Source organism: Podarcis raffonei, chromosome 4 (assembly GCF_027172205.1).
Source record: "Podarcis raffonei isolate rPodRaf1 chromosome 4, rPodRaf1.pri, whole genome shotgun sequence".
NCBI classification, from domain to species: domain Eukaryota; kingdom Metazoa; phylum Chordata; class Lepidosauria; order Squamata; family Lacertidae; genus Podarcis; species Podarcis raffonei.
This window is the reverse complement of record NC_070605.1, coordinates 90405954-90425920: the sequence shown is the minus strand read 5'-3', so window position 1 is coordinate 90425920 and position 19967 is coordinate 90405954. Positions and strand designations below refer to the sequence as shown.

At 42.6% G+C, this 19967-nt stretch overlaps 1 protein-coding gene across 2 annotated transcripts; it reads left to right on the top strand.

The window, feature by feature from the left end:
- Positions 1-8529: 8529 nt before the first annotated feature.
- SLITRK6 (SLIT and NTRK like family member 6) lies at positions 8530-19570 on the top strand. 2 transcript variants are annotated; one of them, XM_053384556.1, is made up of 2 exons: positions 8530-9298; positions 16203-19570. In XM_053384556.1, exon 2 carries the CDS (start codon positions 16213-16215, stop codon positions 18736-18738), a length of 2526 nt encoding a protein of 841 aa, XP_053240531.1. In that variant the 5' UTR covers positions 8530-9298; positions 16203-16212; the 3' UTR covers positions 18739-19570. The 2 variants fall into 2 exon arrangements, with proteins under 2 accessions (XP_053240531.1, XP_053240532.1); XM_053384557.1 differs by lacking the exon at positions 8530-9298 and adding an exon at positions 10610-10630.
- Positions 19571-19967: the final 397 nt, after the last annotated feature.

The window sequence follows — 19967 nt, the reverse complement described above, 5'->3', positions numbered from 1 at the left end:
GTTCGCTGGAGGAAGTCACACACAAACACATTCATCCATCAATCCAATATGTTGCTCTCCTGATGTTGCAACTCTGATAATTGGCCATGTTGGTTGGGGCTGTTGGAATCCAACATCTGGGAGGGGGGTGAACCACTTTGGCTATCCCTGAAGAAAGACTGCAATAACAAGTGATTTCCTTGAGTAAATTTAGATCTAACGCCACAGGCAGAACTTTCCTAACACCTCGCTAGGTCTCAGACAATGCTTTTCAGTGAAGACAGCTCACATATTCAACAGAATGTATAATTAACCACAGAGAAATTAGCAATTAAGGAATGTATGTGCTTGTGTGAACCACCTCTCTGTCATTCAAGGGAACCAGCAAAAGACCATACAAACCAACAGCCTACACCATACCCTCCAACATTTCTCCGATGAAAATTGGGATGCCCCATTCCATAACGATAATTTTACTATTTATACCTCACATATCTTACTGGGTTGCCCAAGCCACTCTGGGCGGCTTCCGACATATATAAAAACATTTTAAAAAATAAACATTAAAAAAAAACTTCTGTATACAGGATTGCCTCCAGGCAGCTTGGGGGGCGGATAACTCCATACCCTCCAACGTTTCTCCCATGAAAATAGGGACATTCCAAGATCAAATCAGAAACTGGGATTGCTTCTCTAAATCAGGGATGTCGCTGGAAAATTGGGACACTTGTAGGGTCCGGCCTACGCATGCTTGGGCTGTGAAGATCAGAAACATGGAAGGAGCACAACCAACCTCCAAAATTTTAACTATCCTTAATAATGCTCCTGCTTTATTAAAGACGGGATGCGGGTGGGTTAAACCACAGAGCCCAGGACTTGCTGATCAGAAGGTCGGCGGTTCGAATCCCCGCAAAGGGGTGAGTTCCCGTTGCTCGGTCCCTGCTCCTGCCAACCTAGCAGTTCGAAAGCACGTCAAAGTGCAAGTAGATAAATAGGTACCGCTCTGGCGGGAAGGTAAATGGTGTTTCTGTGTGTGCTGCTCTGGTTTGCCAGAAGCAGCTTAGTCATGCTGGCCACATGACCTGGAAGCTGTACGCTGGCTCCCTTGGCCAATAAAGTGAGATGAGCGCCGCAACCCCAGAGTCGGTCACGACTGGATCTAATGGTCAGGGGTCCCTTTACCTTTACCTTCTTATTAAAGACATGTTAGTTATCATTCCATCCTTGTGAAAATAGGATGGGTAGTGACAAGATAATTCTACCATGCTTTGCTGTTTTGGATTTCAGATCTGGAGAAGGGACATTATAAATTCTCCTTCATCTAGGATATTGTAGATCATAGGCGCCTCTGGACCAGAGCTCAGTAGTAGGACACAAAAACTCCCAAGATTCAATTCCTATGCTTGGTCTCTTCACACAAGTAACACATGAAGAGGACAAACATCAAACACTTACGGATTTCTATCAAGCCAGAACTCCGTAATGTGCCTCCTCCTCTAATCTATCTCCAGAGCACTACAAAAGCCGATGAGGCCATTGTCCTGATGCAGACTTGCCTACACACCCTATTTGGTTTAAAGGGCATTTTTTGTCTAGCAATGACTCCTTTATATTGATAGGTGTTGTTGAGCTGCAGATAATGGGAGATTCTTTGATGCTTCCTCAGAGACTTTAAATGCACTTTAGGAGCAATTACATCTCTTAATTGAGAAACCAATTATTGCAGTGATTGATTTCTTGTTCTTCTCCCCTTGTTTCTCTTTTTAAAATTATGTTGAACAGACATCGCTGCCCTAAAGCTGTGGCATGCAGCTAAACCTATAAAAGAATTTTGTGTGCAAGTAAAGCATCTGAACTGGAAATTATTGGAACTGGATTGGTTGATTGATTGGACTCTTTGCAGAGAAATTCTTGCTGTTTTATGTGCTTGGCATAAGAGTATCAAACAGGGCCAGCCCTCTAGGTCTGAAATCCTAGGCATAGTACTCTTTGGTGGGGCACCACTCATGTTGATGCTGCCCCTTAGACTTTCTGGCAGTGGGGATGAAGGTAGCAGCTCTTCAAAAGCTTCCAATGTAGTGCCTGTCACTCCAGGTTATTTAAGGGAAATTAAAATGGAGACTCGCAGATCTGGTTTCCTGAAGTGCAGAGCCCAGGGCAAGCACAGGCAACCTCGGCCCTCCAGATGTTTTGGGACTACAATTCCCATCATCCCTGACCACTGGTCCTGTTAGCTAGGGATCATGGGAGTTGTAGTCCCAAAATATCTGGAGGGCCGAGGTTGCCTATGCCTAGCCCAGAGCATGTGTCAATGCTAGCAGTTCTTGCTGTGCCACTGGGGGTCAGATTCTGACGTCAGGATTGCTACTACAGAGATGGCAAGATGGCCTCTATGGCAGAAGCAGGAGCTTATGCGGTGAGGTTGAAAGCAGTGTTTTTATAACTGACCGGCCAGTGGAGGGTACCATGTTGGACTTTCCCCTTGTCAGTGTAAATTCTGACCTCCACCGAGGGGTGCCAACTTGAATAAAATATTGGGGTGGGGACAGGTAAGCCCTGCCCCACATAAGTAATCACATGATGAGGTGTACATGCAGCATTTGAATGGCAATGCCCATTAACTTTGTCCCCCCCCCAGCCCTCTCAAATATTTTATTGGGGGCTAAGGGATCTCTGTTCCTAGGAATTGGGTCTTATTTATGCCTCTACCTCATTCCTTGGTCTCTGATAAACTCCTAGCCGGCTCCTACCAGTGTTCAACACCTCACTGCATGAAATTCATTGTTTTGGTTCATTCATACATATATATCGCTTGCTTTCTGATCACTTGGTTATCACTCATCACTTGACTGCAAATGTTTCAACCAGCTTTGTAAAAAGATGGTGTTTTTGAGCCGACACCCAACAATATGAAAGTTCCATCTGCAGTGATAAATCTGTGACAGATGATAGCTGCACCACTTGTATGTCATGCATGAAATGGATCTATCACAATGTTGTTCTGGCTTCAAAACTCCTGGGTTGAACTGACTTCACTGAAGACCTGACTGAAGCATTGGTGATACAGAAGTTTCTCTCTCTCTACTGTGTGAGATTTATAATGAGTCACTCAAACATGCATACTTCTTAATATCAAAAGTCAATTACTGATCGACATGTATTTGTGCAATCTTTAGGCATATCTACTTCGAAACCAGCTCCTCTGAGGTACAGATTTAGGACTTAGGTGTTAAAACTTAATCCCAGTAACTACACCAGCAAAGACGGAACCACAAAACTTTTGTCTTACTAGAAATTAGCCCTTAAGGGAAATAAAAGTTAATGTGTTTTCCCCCCTTAACTTGTTTTAATTGCCTAAACAGAAAAGTAATCAATGCATAATCTAACATGCACTAATTAACAGAACTACAGACAATTACCTAACAAACAAAATGCTGGAAATGCAAATTCAGTGCACTTGAGTTAAATCAGACCTTATTAAAGTATAATTATTAGTTTAAGGTAATTTGGACATGCATCCATATGTCTATTGGTTTGTGTGGGTAAAATAATTGACAACATCTTTTGCCTTTGTGAGAGGGGGCAGTTGGAGGGAGAACATGGTACTAACAAAAGTAGAGTGACATCTGAAACAATGGTCGAGCTTGTTCTGAGGTAAAATACAGAAAATGTGCCTTTCTTTATGATGGAGGTGAAGAGCAACGACATAAAACCTCCAGGCCCTTTGGGAAATAAGTAAGACTGACAGATCTGGAGGTTATTAGTGAATCATTTGAGAAGCCAAAGCGATTGTTAAGATGAATTATAGAAAACTAAAGTTGGAGGTCACTCCCGAAGTTATCTAGTCTTGTCTTCTCCTCTGAGAAATGGAACCATATATCTAAAACTTTCTTCTCAGAAGCACTCCCAGTAGCAGAAACTTTACAGTTTCTACAAACAAGTTGTTCTCTTCCTCAAAATATTATTGTTATGTGAAGGAATTTCCTAATATTTGATCTGCACTGTTCTTGTTCTTCCTTAGCCCCATTAGTACATAAAAGTCTTCCATCAATGTCCACTGTGAGACAAAGAATCATTCACATATTAAAAGCAAACATGTTTCTAAGTGGGCCCACAAGGGAGGGAAGGATCCAAATTCAGGTATGTTTGCATTAAAATTAAAACCAAACAAAATTTATTCCCTGTCCTATGTTTCTGGGGAAACCTCAGGGTAATGGGATAAAGAAACACGCAATAGCCGATGTCTCATTTTTTAAAATATAAAATATTTCTCACACTATCTTATGACAGCAGTTGCTATGATGCCCACTGCATTTTCTCTAAACATGTACTCTCACCTCCAAACATGCACAACAAACTGATTTAAATTATGGTTGGATGTTCACGAAAAGTCGCCCAAATGACCCTGTGAGTGATGGTTTGGGGATGCAGTTGCACCTGATAATATGCTACAGATTCCCCACCCCCCCTGAAAGTGACTCATTTGAGCACATTGGTAAAAAAGACAACTGTTCTGCTCATACAAATTTCGGGAAGCAGTGGAAGTAGCAATAGATGTAATAGATCAGAAATTATGTTCTCCATGAAGCTGAATCCCAGAGATTTACAGAAAGAGGTCTTTTGGGAGGTGTGGCAAGAAATAAACAAACAGGCTGCTCTTCTATAAGTACCACTGGAGCCGAAAGTGGGCAGAGTGACATGATTCATCACACTAGACAGAGAAACCAGACAGGTTGTTAATTTTAAAAATGGCCTATTAGTGTTGACCTACGGACACTTTCATGGGTCTAGTGCAAACACCAGCAGACTTTCTATAATTGTCGCTCGGAGCACATAGAGGCTGATGCTCGACTACCAGTGTGCAATGGCACACTTTCCATAAATAAATGAGGTACAAGTACCTGTTGTGATGAAAACAGCACTTTCAGCCCTACCAAGTCAACAGGCTGCCACCATCCACAGGCCTTTATAACCATCTTCTGGACACATTTGAAAGATACCTCAGATGCTCAAACTTCAAAAGGAAAAGCAACACCCCGTTATATTAAATCAGGCCAAATGCCTGACATTTAGATTGAGTCACCATAACATTTCTGTTCTCTGTGAAAGATGCATTTGTCACAAAAAAAGAGCCACAGCAAGCGAAAACAACAAAACATTACCTCATGCCCACAGTAAAAAAATTCCAACAGTAATGGCAACCCCACTTTCTTTGCAGAAATGTAACAACTAAAACATGTTGCTTTGTTATTCTCCAAGAATTTTGGTCTCTTTTGAGAGCAACTTGTGCCCTGTCCCTCCATCCCATACCTTTGGGTGATGGCAAGTGTCCCCCCCCCCCAGAGTGAGAGTGGAACATCCAATTAATTTGAAACTGATTCTGACATTTTTATTTTTTTAAATGTTTTCTTTCTACTGAATTTTCGTCTTGAGGGAATAAAATAATGAATCTGGATTTCTCAGTTCCAGCACCAGGGGAGACCTCTGATAACCTCAGCTTGCAGAGACTAGTAATGACTCCTTGAGCAGTTTCGCTACATGGATTGCAATTGCTTGAATACTTTCCCCCTGTTTGGCCACATTTGTCGCTGGACATATATGCAAAGTTTTACTTGAAGCCTCTGGCCTTCCTTGCGAAAAAGTATTATTGCTGGCCTTCACCGTTGGCAAGTAAATTATTTTGTGTAGTCGATTAGTTTAAGGCCTTTATGAGTGATTGTTTCCCCCCTTTTAGTTTTTGATCTGAATTTGGTAAGTGGAAAATTGACTTTGTGTGCTAATATAGCTACCCAAGACTTGTTTCTCCTGTGGACGATAAATTTGCAGGTGAAGCCCCATCAGTTTTCAAACATCATTAATTGGTCACATTGTGTAGTAGGGGCAAGGAACCTGTGACCTCCCAGGCCTTCCTGGACTCGAGGTCCCTTCACCCCCAACCAGCATTGGCGATTAGTCAGATATTATGGGAGTTGTAGTCCAGCAATCGGTGGAGGGCCACAGGTCCCCCATACCTATTGTATGCTTTTATTACATAAAAAGGTAAAGGTACCCCTGCCCGTACGGGCCAGTCTTGACAGACTCTAGGGTTGTGCGCTCATCTCACTCTATAGGCCAGGAGCCAGCGCTGTCCGCAGACACTTCCGGGTCACGTGGCCAGCTACCCTGGCGAGGCAGAGCCGCACACGGAAACGCCATTTACCTTCCCGCTAGTAAGCGGTCCCTATTTATCTACTTGCACCCGGGGGTGCTTTCGAACTGCTAGGTTGGCAAGCGCTGGGACCGAGCAACGGGAGCGCACCCCGCCGCGGGGATTCAAACCGCCGATCATACGATCGGCAAGTCCTAGGAGCTGAGGTTTTACCCACAGCGCCACCCACGTCCCTCCATTTTATTACATAGATTTGGCTGAATTTCTTTGAGATATCGAAACCTGTAAGCTGTAATCGAGCATCTGTAGGGAATAAATACTATATGTAGGAAAAGAACACCTCCAGAAAAGAAATTAAAAGCAGACATTTTTATTTTTATTTTGCTGTACAGTAAGTGTGTATAAAATTTTTAATCTGTTTGCCAGTGCAATTTTCTGGTTTTGTGCAGATTAGCCATGTCCAAAGCCCATTCATTTTGGGGGCCTAATCCAGCCCTCCGGCCAGTTTTGTCTGGCCCCTGTGGCAGTTTGTTTATTGGGGTCAAATCCTTAAAAAAGCTCAACAACTTTGGTTGGCCCCCACGCATGTTCACTTCAGATCAATGCTTCCACATACACACACACACACACACACACACACACTTCTGAAACACCAAGAAATAGGAGCCAACAGCTAGGGGCTGAGGTCCCTTTACACACACACAAATTGAGGGGGCCAGCCTCTCCCCCCAGTCGATGGGCATTGTCACTCAAATGGTGTGCATGTGATCACTTATGTGGAGCAGGGCTTACCTGCCCCCACCCCAATATTTTATTCAATCTGTGCACCTCTGAGTGGAGCAGTTTGGAGCCTGATTTTCCCCAGTTTAGCCAATTATCGCCATATCAGATAAACCCGAATTTAAAGGCGGAAAACAGAAACTTTGGTGTTGTTTGAGGGTAATGGCATTTGGACTACGTAAATTAGATGGGAATGCAAATGGCTGCAGACACATAATGAACTCCAATGTGGACAAGCCCTTACTATCTGAATCAAAGGCTGCAGTCCTAACCACACTTGCTAGGAAACAAGTCTCGCTGAACACAGTAGGGCCTACTTCTTTTCGAACATGCTCAGAACAGTGAAGGCACTCTGCTCATGTGGAAACAAATGCCACTTTGCAAGTGAAACCTCTCACGGTTCGCAGTTCTGCCATGATACCAACGGCCACACTCGCATTCTCGACACACTGTTACGCTTCAAGGAAGATGTCAGATTTGTGGCTCCTCCCCACACCACTATCACCATCGTTTCTGGAGAGTGGGTGGTGTTAATGAGGGGAGGAGCCAAAACACGAGTTCCATGAATTCACTTTTTTTTTCTAACAGTGCAAGAAACAGCAGATCACTAGCTGTTTCCATGCTGCCAGCATAATGAGAGAACCCAGTCTTAGATTTGAAGGTTTCATTTCATTGAGAACAAAAATAACTTCTGTTTTGTTTTTCTCCAAGTTCCCCCCTGCCCTTATCCTTCAGAATAGGCTACAGTCCAGGTTGTATAACCTGAAGCCACTGCGTTTCTCCAAAGGTTCCAATTTGTTCTATTTCCGACACACACTGCTGCTGTGGGTGCAGATTTCATTTCCTTATGCACTGCCTACCTTGCGCTCAGAAAGTGGGGCTTCTACGAAGACTTGTGTTCTCTTACCAGAAGTAGCTGCCCTTGGCGCCACTTATAGACACAGCACTACAACACTTCAGGGATTACAACTGCAAGGGGAAATTAAAGATCCAGTTATTGGTTACCTTCTCCTCCTCAGTTCTTCCGACGGCTGGATGCTTCTGCCGCCAGTGCATTAAAGCAAGCGGGTTATGCTAACATTTGGAAAGCAGTCAATTAGAAATCAAGCTGATCCTCTCCATAGCACAGGGCACTGGGGGATTTCTGGAGAACAATTACTGCATTCTGCCTGCCTCTGTAAAAACCCAGGATTGCTTCAGTCCGACCCATGAAAACACCCACACTTCTACACCAGTTAAACATCCCAGAAGATGAGACCAGAGGGCAGCATCTATGAACCACTTATCACACTTTAGGCAAAACGCTTCTCTCTATTGACAGGTAATCAATCACAGAGAGTCTTCTTTTGTAGGAGAAAAATATTCTCTAGTCAATGGCTGAACAATCTCTGAGCCTTTGCAACAGACCTTTGGATCAAGATTGGAACAAGAATCTTTCATTGATAAATGCTGTCGGAATATCCCTCCCTCCTTCCCAGAAATGAATATTTATTTTGCTTTCTATGAGAGATGGAGTAGTATTTTTCTTTGAGGTGCTTCAGGTGTTTTGCTTCTTTTTCAAGGGTTGGGGGGAGTTAGGGTTAAGAAGGGGGTAAAGGAGAAGAAGGTGAGATAATTTGCAGTAGCAGGAGGAGGAGCTGAGCTTTCCTAAGGTGGAGCTGCATGGATCTTGTATTAAATGACACTGGCAGATTAACGCTCCGCGATGGGGAAGGGCTTAAAGGCTGAGTCAAAAGCCAAGAAGTCTCTTTATTTACGCCTACTACCTCCCAGCCTCTGGCAATCTGACTAATAACAAACTGAGCTAACAAGAAAGACTCTCCGAAGGGAGAGAGAGAGAGGGGAGCGAAACACACAGAGAGAGCGTGCATCGCAGCAGTTTGGATCCTTAAAGCATCTAAAGATACATATTGCGTTTCTTGCAAAGCCAGGAGTGATCGCTTGAAGTCCTGCGGAGCGCTGGGTTTATTTACTGCATCCCGAAGCTCGCAAATGGTTAACTACGTGCAGAAAGTCAGCCTAGCTGGGAAGTCTGCTGTGAATTTTAATTGAGCAAAAGGGACAACTGTTTACAGGATGGTGTAGTGGGTTCTCTTTCTCCCTGGCGTCGTTCTCCCCCTCTCCACCTCCGGCAAGATTTTTTTTTTTTTAATTTCCCCCCTCTCTCTGTCTCTCTGCTCTCAGTCAAATATGATCTGTCCTGCTTCGGATCTAGGATTTTAACTTCAAGGAACTGCAGCCACGCTTGAGATCCCTGCAAAGAGAGACCTTAACCTAGGTTGGTGGGGGATTGGAAAGGGCTCCTTTTTGGAGATAACAAGGAACGGGATTGTATACGAAGAGCGACTCTGTGCATCGCCGGCTGTGTCAGTGGGTGTAGCTGCTGTACAGGTAAGGAGACTTTCATTTAGGAATTAACTTAACCATAGCCAGCTTTTTTTGCATTGTAAAAATCACCTTGGCTACCTATTCTGTTTCTCTCTCTCCCGCCCCACCAAACACATACACAGAGAGAGAGAGAGTGAGTTAGTTTGAGGTGCTTATTTCCTGTTAGAGCAAATATTTGCTCAAAACTTATAGAATGGCACCTCAAGTGTTGCATAGGTCCTGGGGATATTTTGTGCATGGAAGGATCTTAAAAGAAATTGGCTGGCAGGGAAGGAGAGATTTAAGGAGTGGCATTTGCAGTGGCACACACGAAAAGGACTTTACATACACCAAACCCTTAGATTCCTTCTGAGATCCTAGAGTAAACTGTAGCTGCCTGCAGAATTTGACAAAGGAGCACATAGCCATATTCAAGTGATCGTTCCTTAACCTGAGGCTTTGTAGTCCGTCATATCCGCTTTCTACCAACTGTATAAGCATTAATTGAAACAAGAAATGTATTTGATTTTTGCTTCTGTTTAAAATAGATGGATTTATTGCCTTCAATCTGTATGGAAACTTTGCCTTAGGGACACTCATTAATCAGTACTCCTGAAAATGCAAAAATGTGCAAAAAATCTACCAAGAGGCAGTGGAGGCGAGTGGGGTGTGTGTGTGTGTGTGTGTGTGTGTGTGGAGAAAACCTCTGGTGTTCCTTAGGTTTTCCCCAAACTCCCTCCTCCCTGTCATGCTCAAAATGGAACCATTTATTTAAGGTAGTTTTTGAAAGCATCTATGGAATTAGAGCACTGGGAATGTAATGCTTCAACTAAGCAAGTGAATTAATACGTACAAGGGACATTTCTCTGGAATGGGCAATATGAAGTAAGTTATACTCCTGTGCCACTTTGGATATTTTGAAGTTTCATTATATTTATAATACAAGGTTAGCAGCCCCAAGGGGGCCATCCATGCATGGATAAAGCTATGTTTGATGGGGTAGAAGTTTTAAAATGTAAATAATATGTTAGCCAAAATAGGCTTTTGTTTGCAGTTGTGTTACTAGCAATGGCTTTTGAAGGCTGGGGATGAGGCGGACAGATGGAAGGACAAAATCTAAGATAGTAAGTTGATGTCTTCCAGGACTAGACAGAAGCTCCAAGAATCTATCTGCAGAGGGAGAAAAAAGTGTGTGTGTGTGTGTGTGTATGAAAGAGAAAGAGACTTATTGCAATTTTACCCAGCCAAAGTATGACAATGATTAAGAGGCGAATGCCTTTCTAGCCAATTGCAAATACTTTTAAACATTTGTGTTTCAGAAAAAAAAAAACGTGGAAGGCTTTCATCTTCAGAAATGTATGTAAAGCGTCCTTCGATGCAACATGCACTTTAAATTAATGCATGTTGATTTACTTCTCTTAATTTTGCCCAAGGACATCATAACAAGTATGTTCAGTGTGCTCTGCCTGCTTAGCAGAAGAACAGTTAAGAGAAAATAAAAGTTGAATTAATGACCCAATTGCTTTGCTGAAGACAAGTGTTTACAAGAAGCTTTATTTGTGAAGTTAGGTTATCAAAAACAAAGCCTTGGGTACTAAAAGTGGGGAATACTTTCTGTTTTAATGGCTGGTAATAAACTAACTCCTTTGGTAAAACAGGATCTGCATGCTGGGTCTTGTTCATCAGTCAGCAAGGTTGGTTGGGGTGAGGGTACTAAAGTTAAGGAGAAGCAGACATTTAGACTCTAGAGTGGGGCAAGAAACTTCTTTTGTTTGATCCAAAATATGTGCATTTATCCCTTTATGGACAACACCCCCCCCACCAACAAGAAAAAACCCACATCATTACTTGTAGGCCCATTCAAAATATTGGCATACTAGGATAGTTGCCTTTAAGACTGAAGCTGCAATGGTATATACGATTATTTTGGAATAAGCCCTACTGAACTCAATGGGACTTACATCTGAGTAGGCTTATATAGGATTTCACTGTGAGTTCCACTAGTTATGGGGCCAATCTGACGCACACCCATGCTCTCTGGCTTAATGCTTCTGAAATGAAGCTTATAGTCATGTTTAACAGCAGCAGCAACAACAACAATGAATCAAAATTGCTATCTGTAGTTGAACAGACTGATCCTGTACGTGTTAACTTGGAAGTGAATCCCTCCAAGCTAAATAATACCGCAGCCCTAAGAAAGACTCTAATGTTGGTAGCCTAATATAAGAGAATCAGAAAGGTCCATCACCAGGGGCTATTTGAGTAGGTTTCATTGAGTTCAATGGGGCTTACACCCAGGTAATTAGGTTTGGGATTTTGGTCCAACATCCTCTTCTCCACAGAAGCCAACCAGATGCCTTGAGGACACCCACAAGCTAGGACTTGAAGGCAATATTCCTCTCCTACTATTGCATCTTCATGGCACTTTACAGCAATATGCCTTCCTCAAGCACAATCGGGTTAAAATCTGTCGCAAAATCTCCTTTATTGAATGGCACTAATTGCCCAAATGAGTGCAGGGAAGCAACACACGATTTCACAGTGGTTGAAGACATGACCTCAATCCTGGACATGTGCATATAGATGTCAACACACAAATGCTTTGTAGAAGAAAATGAAGAAAAAGTTCAACTTCCGCATAAAGCACCTTTCTGGGTGGTTGCATGTTGAACTGAGTCTCCGAGCCAAATTGGATGTCATCTGTCAAAACTGCAACCCTTTTACCCCCTTATTATAGGCTAGATTCATGGGCATCAATATCACCACTTCAGAGAAGTCGAAGCTGCAATTGCATGCACACTGGTTTGGAAGGAAGCCCCATTGAAGTAACTGGAGCTTGCTTCTAAGTAAAGATGCACAGAATTGCACTGGAAGGTGACTATTGCTCCCTGCCTTATAATAAGCAGTGTACCAAAACAGAGCTTGCCTAAATGTGTTTCCAAACATCCTTTCCGAAGCAGAAATTCTTTACTTGGGAAATATGGAACTATTTACTTTGTTAATACATTGCGAACAGATGACCCCATGTGAAACAAAAGGAGATACTCAAACATGACTGAGTAAACACATACAGATAAGTAAAGAATACGCAGTCGCAAGTCAAACTATATTAAAGAACTGTGTTAGTACAACAGTTAATTTCCCACATTTAAACGTGTTTAATAGGACATATTGCTCAGCAGCTCCACATTTCCAAAAACTGGTTCCTTTAAAGGCAATGCACATTTTGAATTCCATAGGAGGCAGTATCATCCATGTAAATATAGCAATTCTGTGCCATATTTACCTTTGAGTGAAATTAATAATGTAGATGAAAATGTCTAATATATCCAGATCAGCATCTTGTTCACAGCTTGCTTGTCCCGTCTTTTCCCACTTTCTTCTTATACTTATTTTCCTAGATGTACCTAAAATGCAAATACACACAAACAGCTGGAGGGCAAAACTAAGAGATGATGCTTTAAAGTAAGGACAAGTTATGCCTTGCAACAAAATGTTGCAGCGTGCCCCAGGTGCATGTATGTTACCTGTGGTGGGGCCCTCGAAGACCGCTGTCCTTGCTCTTTCTTCACGTGCAAAATTTAGGTAACTTTAAAAACATTTGACAGCACAGCCAATCAGCATGCATTCATTCCAATGAAGCCTGAAGGTTGTGCAAGCAGTTTGGCCTGGGAGGGGGACTTGAGGGGGCAGGTGATCTTTGGTGCATCTTCAGACATATAGGAGAATGCTGACCAGGAATCCACACCAGCCCCAGCCCCACTTCTACCTCTGGCATACATTGTTAACCAGGGGCTATGTTTTGGGACTGCAGTGACTGTCTCTCAACACAGTCCACAGCTATACCCATCTGCATTAGGGCTATAGCAGTGGATTTAATTGCAGGTTTTTGTTTCCGCCCTCAGCCCAGACTGGATCATGAGGATCAAAACAATGGAAAGCTGCTCTCTCAGCTGGTAATCTGTAGCAAGGGGTCTAGTGCCTCTGGACAACCGCTGCATGGTTGTTGTAGACAACTTGGAGCCTGGCCTGCAGTATTCATCATATCCCCTTGCCTGTACTACACTGTCTCTTAGTCTAGGTTCTCCTAACCTGCAGTATGGTGACAATAAACTGCATTTGCTTAGGAATTTGCATTAGCAGGACTACTGACACACACACACACACACACACACAACCCTGCTCTCTTCTTTTTCCTGCTATCTTTTTGAAGGGTATAGGAGATCCTAGGTTGTGGGCCAGTTTCAGCTTTGATCTTTTTCCTATTGATGGGCAGCCTGGAGACATTTTAAATAAGACTTCTAAGCGTGAACTAGGAAATAATCCGGCCCTACCGTTAATCAAAGGGTAGCAACTGGTTCAGGCAGCAGGTGCCCATTGTTCCTCTGAAACCCCTAATCACAGGGCAGTTTACAGTATGAAAATGCAAAATACATAGCATAACAACTGCCACCACCGTACCCCCATGTATGTGCGACGCGCCCCAACTTGGCCACATCTAAACTAGGATGATGCCCCAGATGCTGTGGAGAATGTGAGCAGCATTTAAATAAGATCCAGCTGCCTGTCCACTTGGCTTTTGTGTGTGGGCACCATATTGTCCTTTGCTTCAGGCAGCAAAACATGCTTGGCTGGCCTTGCCAGGAAATGATTTATCCAAATATAAGTTACGGTTCTCTCTGATCATTTTGCATCTGAATGCCCCTTCCTCCATCCTCTCTTGCTCATAGAAGAGAGGAATGGGGAAAAGGGAATGGAGGAGGAGACACGGGGATATAATTGCACACCTTCCACTCTCCGTCTTTATTCCTTCTATGCTTCTTGCCTTATATCTCAGCCAGCAGCTACTGCTTGTCTGCCAGTTGATCAGTGTTTTGAAGTCTCTTGAGCTCCTACAACCCCACCTTTTCCACTAGCCACGTTCTTCCAGCCTGCCAGCCTATTCTGTTCTCTCCTCTCCTGGTTTTCTTTCCCACCTGATCCATTGTTCCATGGAACAGGTTCAGTCCTCACTGGGCTATTTTGGAGTCCCTCGTTTTTGTGTGTTTCCCTAAGTCTATTGATACCCCTGTCTTGTTTGTGGGTGATGCCATTCCCCCCCAAAACCCCCCCAAAAAACTTCACAAATGAAAGGGAGCATCACAAATAGGGAATGAATCAATTGGCACTTACTTCCGAGTAGACATGTATAGGATTGTGCTGGGAGTGTCAGACACATAGCTGTAGCTGTATATGTGTAACTTCTAAGTGACTTGTGTTTTGTATTTAAGGAATTTGAATTATTCAATAAATGATTTCTGATACACACAGCTCACCATGGTAGAAGAACCATGTGGTGTATTTCAGATTTGATGCTGGGCTATGACTGTCATAGCCCCGGTCCATTGGCCATGCTGGTGGGGACGAAGAGAGTGGTAATCTAACTCTATAGAAAGTACCATGTTAGCTGCCACAGAAGTCAACAGAATGGAAAAGTAACACTGGTAATGGACACAATTTAACTAGTTCTTTAGCCAAGACCAGACTAGACAGTCACCTTGCCATGTTGCAATGCTGGCATGGTAAGGAATCATGTCACAGGCGTCTCTCATATGGGTTTAGACTCTGACATTACTGGAACATGCTGCAACTATCTTCATGCTGTAGAATGTAATGGACCCTTATAACCTTGCCAGGTGAATATTGGAGCTGTAGTAGGATTTACAATCCTTGAATCATTGTAAATCTCCACTGAGAGATGATTGGAGATGGGGAGTCACTTTGTAGTGGAAAGGGAGTCCTATGAATCCACGCAAGACTGAGGTGTTTATATGAAACTTTTTCTCTTTTCTGTGACTTCTTTTTCTTCTTGACCTAAATTCTACATATAAAACATTGCTACTCAACTGTTGGACACGGGTGGCACCGTAGGTTAAACCACAGAGCCTAGGATGTGCCTATCAGAAAGTCAGCGGTTCGAATCCCTGCGACGGGGTGAGCTCCCATTGCTCGGTCCCTGCTCCTGCCAACCTAGCAGTTCAAAAGCACGTCAAAGTGCAAGTAGATAAATAGGTATCACTCTGGTGGGAAGGTAAATGGCATTTCTGTGCACTGCTCTGGTTCGCCAGAAGCAGCTTAGTCATGCTGGCCATATGACCCGGAAGCTGTACGCCGGCTCCCTCGGCCAATAAAGCGAGATGAGCGCCGCAACCCCAGAGTCTTCTGTGACTGAACCTAATGGTCAGGGGTCCCTTTACCTTTACTCAACTGTTACTATGCTAAAAGTTTAAATTGTTTGATCATTCGGATGTTTGGCATTCACTGTGACAATGTTGGGGGACAGCATTCTTCCTTTGTTGTTTTCATTCAACTTCTAAATAAGTTTTTTGCACTGAAATAAATAGACAATTCAGTTTTTCCACGGTCCATCTATGGTACAAGGTATCAATTATTGGATATATACTACTGGCAAGTGGCAACTTGTAACTCTTCCTTTCCACAGAGCAGAGGTGTAGCCAATTTATTAAGCCTGGGTCATTCACACTCCTCAAGGAAGAACTATGGTAGTTATCAAGAAAAGAGAGTAATATCATAGTTCTTAACACCAACATTCATTCAGAATAGTTGGGTGAAGTTTAGTCACCCTACCTTAGGAAAAGAAAGTTGCTTATCCAATAAGCAGAGAACACAGTGGTGTCCAGAAATGTTACTCTGCAGAACTGGGGAAATATAACTTGGGAATTGGATGCACTCAATGGTCAACCAGTTGACCATTTTCATCTTAGAGAATTACTATAATGTTTCAATTGATAGGAGTTGCTACTTCAGTGGGTGGTTTGTATATTGGAGCATGTGGGCAGGCAAGGGGGGGGGAGGCCTTCCAATGTTGTGATGATCACCTTCAAAAAATAAATAAAAATGAGGTATATATCTGTATTTTATTTTGCAGAAGCTGTTGGATGACCATGAAGCTCTGGATAATTACGTTAAGTTTGATGGGGGTTGCTTGTGATGTACTACAGTCCAAACCAGCTTTACCATCAACTATTGGCTCTTGTGATATGCTGTGTTCCTGTGAGGAAAAGGATGGTGTCTTTAATATAAACTGTGAAGAAAGAGGCATCAAGGAGTTATCTCAAGTACATGTTCCACCATCCCGGCCTTTCCACCTTAGTCTTCTCAACAACAGTTTGACCATGTTACATGTGAATGACTTCTCCAGCTTCATCAATGCTCTCTCACTCCATCTTGGATTTAACTACATTGTAGACATTGAACCAGGAGCATTTAATGGACTAAGTCTCCTTAAGCAACTTCATATCAATCACAACTCGTTAGAAGTACTTAAAGAAGACACATTCCATGGGCTGGAGAACTTGGAATTCCTTCAAGCCGACAACAATTTCATCACAATAATTGAATCAAGTGCCTTCAGCAAGCTCAACAGGCTAAAGGTGCTCATTTTAAATGACAATGCCATTGAGTTTCTTCCTTCCAACGTCTTTCGCTTTGTGCCATTAACTCACTTGGATCTTCGTGGGAACCAGCTGCAGACTCTACCTTATGTTGGTTTTTTAGAACATATTGGTAGAATTCTAGACCTTCAGTTGGAAGATAACAAATGGGTCTGCAATTGCGACCTGGTGGAGTTGAAAGCTTGGTTAGAAAACATGCCTCCTCAGTCCATAATAGGTGATGTTGTATGCCACAGCCCTCCTATTTTGAAAGGCAGCATTTTAAGCAGATTAAAAAAAGAATCCCTCTGTCCCACTCACCCTACAAATGATCTTGATGCCCCATCAGGGTCATTACCACTGGTGGTTACCACGTCAATAAGTGATAGTCACTACTCAACCAAGGTAATACCTATTTTTAGGGTTCCTACCAGGGAAACTGCTTTAACACTTCACGTAACAAAGCCAGCTACTCTGCTTCCTGGTGTATATTGTCCGATCCCTTGTCAGTGCACTAGCAATATCCTTTCAGGGATTTTAATGCAATGCCAAGAACAAAACATTGAAAGCCTGTCAGATTTAGGACCTCCTCCTCCAAATCCTAAAAAGCTAATACTAGCTGGAAATATAATTCAGACATTACTGAAATCAGACCTTGTAGACTATGGCAGCCTAGACTTGCTTCACTTGGGAAGCAACCGTATTGAAATACTAGAAGAAGGATCCTTCCTCAATCTCACCAGATTGCAGAAATTATATCTCAATGGGAATCATCTCACCAAGCTAAGTCGTAATTTATTTTTAGGCCTGCAGCGCCTTGAGTATTTGTATCTTGAATATAATTTCATCAAGGAAGTTTTACCAGGGACATTTCATCCCATGCCTAAACTAAAGGTCCTTTATTTAAATAATAACCTTCTTCAGACTTTACCAGCCCACATTTTTTCTGGAGTTCCTCTAGCCAGGCTAAATCTGAAAACCAACCAGTTTGCACATTTGCCTGTAGGGAATGTCTTAGATGATCTGGATTTACTCGTACAACTTGAGCTTGAAGACAACCCTTGGGATTGTACTTGTGACTCAGTTGGGCTGCAGCAATGGATACAAAAGCTGAACAGAAACACAATGACGGGCGACATTTTCTGCACATCTCCAAGGCATTTGGCTAAAAAGAAACTGAAATCTCTGAATAGTGACGTGCTATGTCCCGGAATAAACAGCCCACCTTCCGCAACTCATGCTAGCTTCATAGTTGTCACCACGTCACCAACCACCACCAATACGGCAGACACTATTCTGCGATCACTTACCGATGCAATTCCTCTTTCAGTTTTAATCCTGGGGCTTTTGATAGTCTTTGTAACCATCATTTTTTGCGCAGCTGGTATCGTCGTCCTAGTCCTACACCGGCGGAGAAGGTACAAAAAGAAGCACGCAGACGAACAGATGCGGGACAACAGCCCAGTGCAGCTTCAGTACAGCATGTATGGTCACAAAACAACACATCACACCACTGAGCGCCCGGCCACAAGCTTGTATGAACAGCGTATGCTCAGCCCCATGGTGCAAGTTTATCGAAGCCCATCTTTCAGCCCCAAATTTACAGACCATCAACAGGAGCTGAATGACAAGGAGCTGAATGATTCCAAACATCTCCGCAGAGGCCTCTTGGAGAGGGAGCACTCCTCCCCTCTGACGGGGTCAAATGTCAAATATAAAGCTACAGACCAATCGGCTGAGTTCCTTTCCTTCCAGGATGCCAGCTCCTTGTACAGGAACATTCTTGAGAAAGAAAGAGAACTTCAGCAACTGGGGATAACTGAGTATCTACGGAAAAACATAGCCCAGTTACACCCTGATATGGAGGTACACTATCCAGGAGCTCACGAGGAGCTCAAGCTGATGGAGACACTCATGTACTCCAGGCCAAGGAAAGTTTTACTAGAACAGACTAAAAACGAATATTTTGAACTCAAAGCCAACCTGCATGCTGAACCTGATTACCTGGAGGTTTTGGAACAGCAAACATAAAAGGGACCCTTTCTGAAGGATTAAGTCAAAAACTCTTCTATCTTAACTCGGAACTTGTAAATAAAAGTGCCTTATAATAATGTGTCGTCAATCAGAACTTTAAGCACAGTAGTAATCCGAGTGACAAGAAACTCTCAGGGATAACTGTGTGAAGCCATGGGGAAGTTTGCAGGCTCTGTGTCTCATTCTCACATTAAATGTGAACTTTGGGCAACTGGATTCTGGGAGGAAGTTCAGCTGGCCATATTCCTCGAGACCTGCATGGCAATCCCTCATTTTTTTCGCTTAGAAAAGAAAGAAAAGAAAGAAAAAAGCTTGAAGCATTGGTTACTTTTGTTCCCCGGACCTCGACACTAAATTTTCTTTAAAATGCACCTATATACCTGGTTCCAAGAGGCTAGTGTATATTGGTTAGGAATTAGTTCACATGTATGAGTATTGTCTATGGATCGCACATGAGATTGCCACATAATAAATACAAGATAAATTATATGATTTTAAACAGGTATTTAACTGTACAACCCCAAGGTCCCCCAATATTTAAGTACCTTTTATTTGGAATGTTATTTATATTAAAAAGAAAACCTGTTAGAATATTCAGAAAGAGGGGGAAAGCTGTGTACATGTTTTATCTAGGAATCCTAAAAGACATACACAAAACTCTCTTTTTTGGTTACTTTCCCTAGTAGGCAATTTTAATTGTTTTTTTGGACAGTCTTCAATATAATGCTGCTATAGAGTTCTGTGCACCATTGGTTGACACTCATACCTGAGGAAATTTGGAAAGCTACTGAGAATTTATTGTAAATATATTAGTAAATCAATGAGCTGGGTTATTATTATTATTATTATTATTATTATTATTATTATTTATATGATTGACTCCCGTTATGGATGTGGATACTTCGGATGAAACATCAATTCACTGTGGTCAGTTAAATGTCACATGCAAATAAGTACACCAATGAGCAACAAGATCTTATTTGTGTATCTGTGTAAATACTCCATATTTGCTACTATTACTCAGCAAAAGAGCTTTTATCAGGTCCGGTTTGAAAGTGATACCAGGCACTTTAAGGAAGAAAGAAAAAGTACACATGTGTGGTTTGCAACTTGTTTTAAAGCAAATTGCTGGAATCTATATTTACAACGTTAGCACTCCAGAATCTTGGGTCTATGTCATGTTAATGCTGAACATATAGTTGCCAGTGACTAAGCTGGGTCCCAGC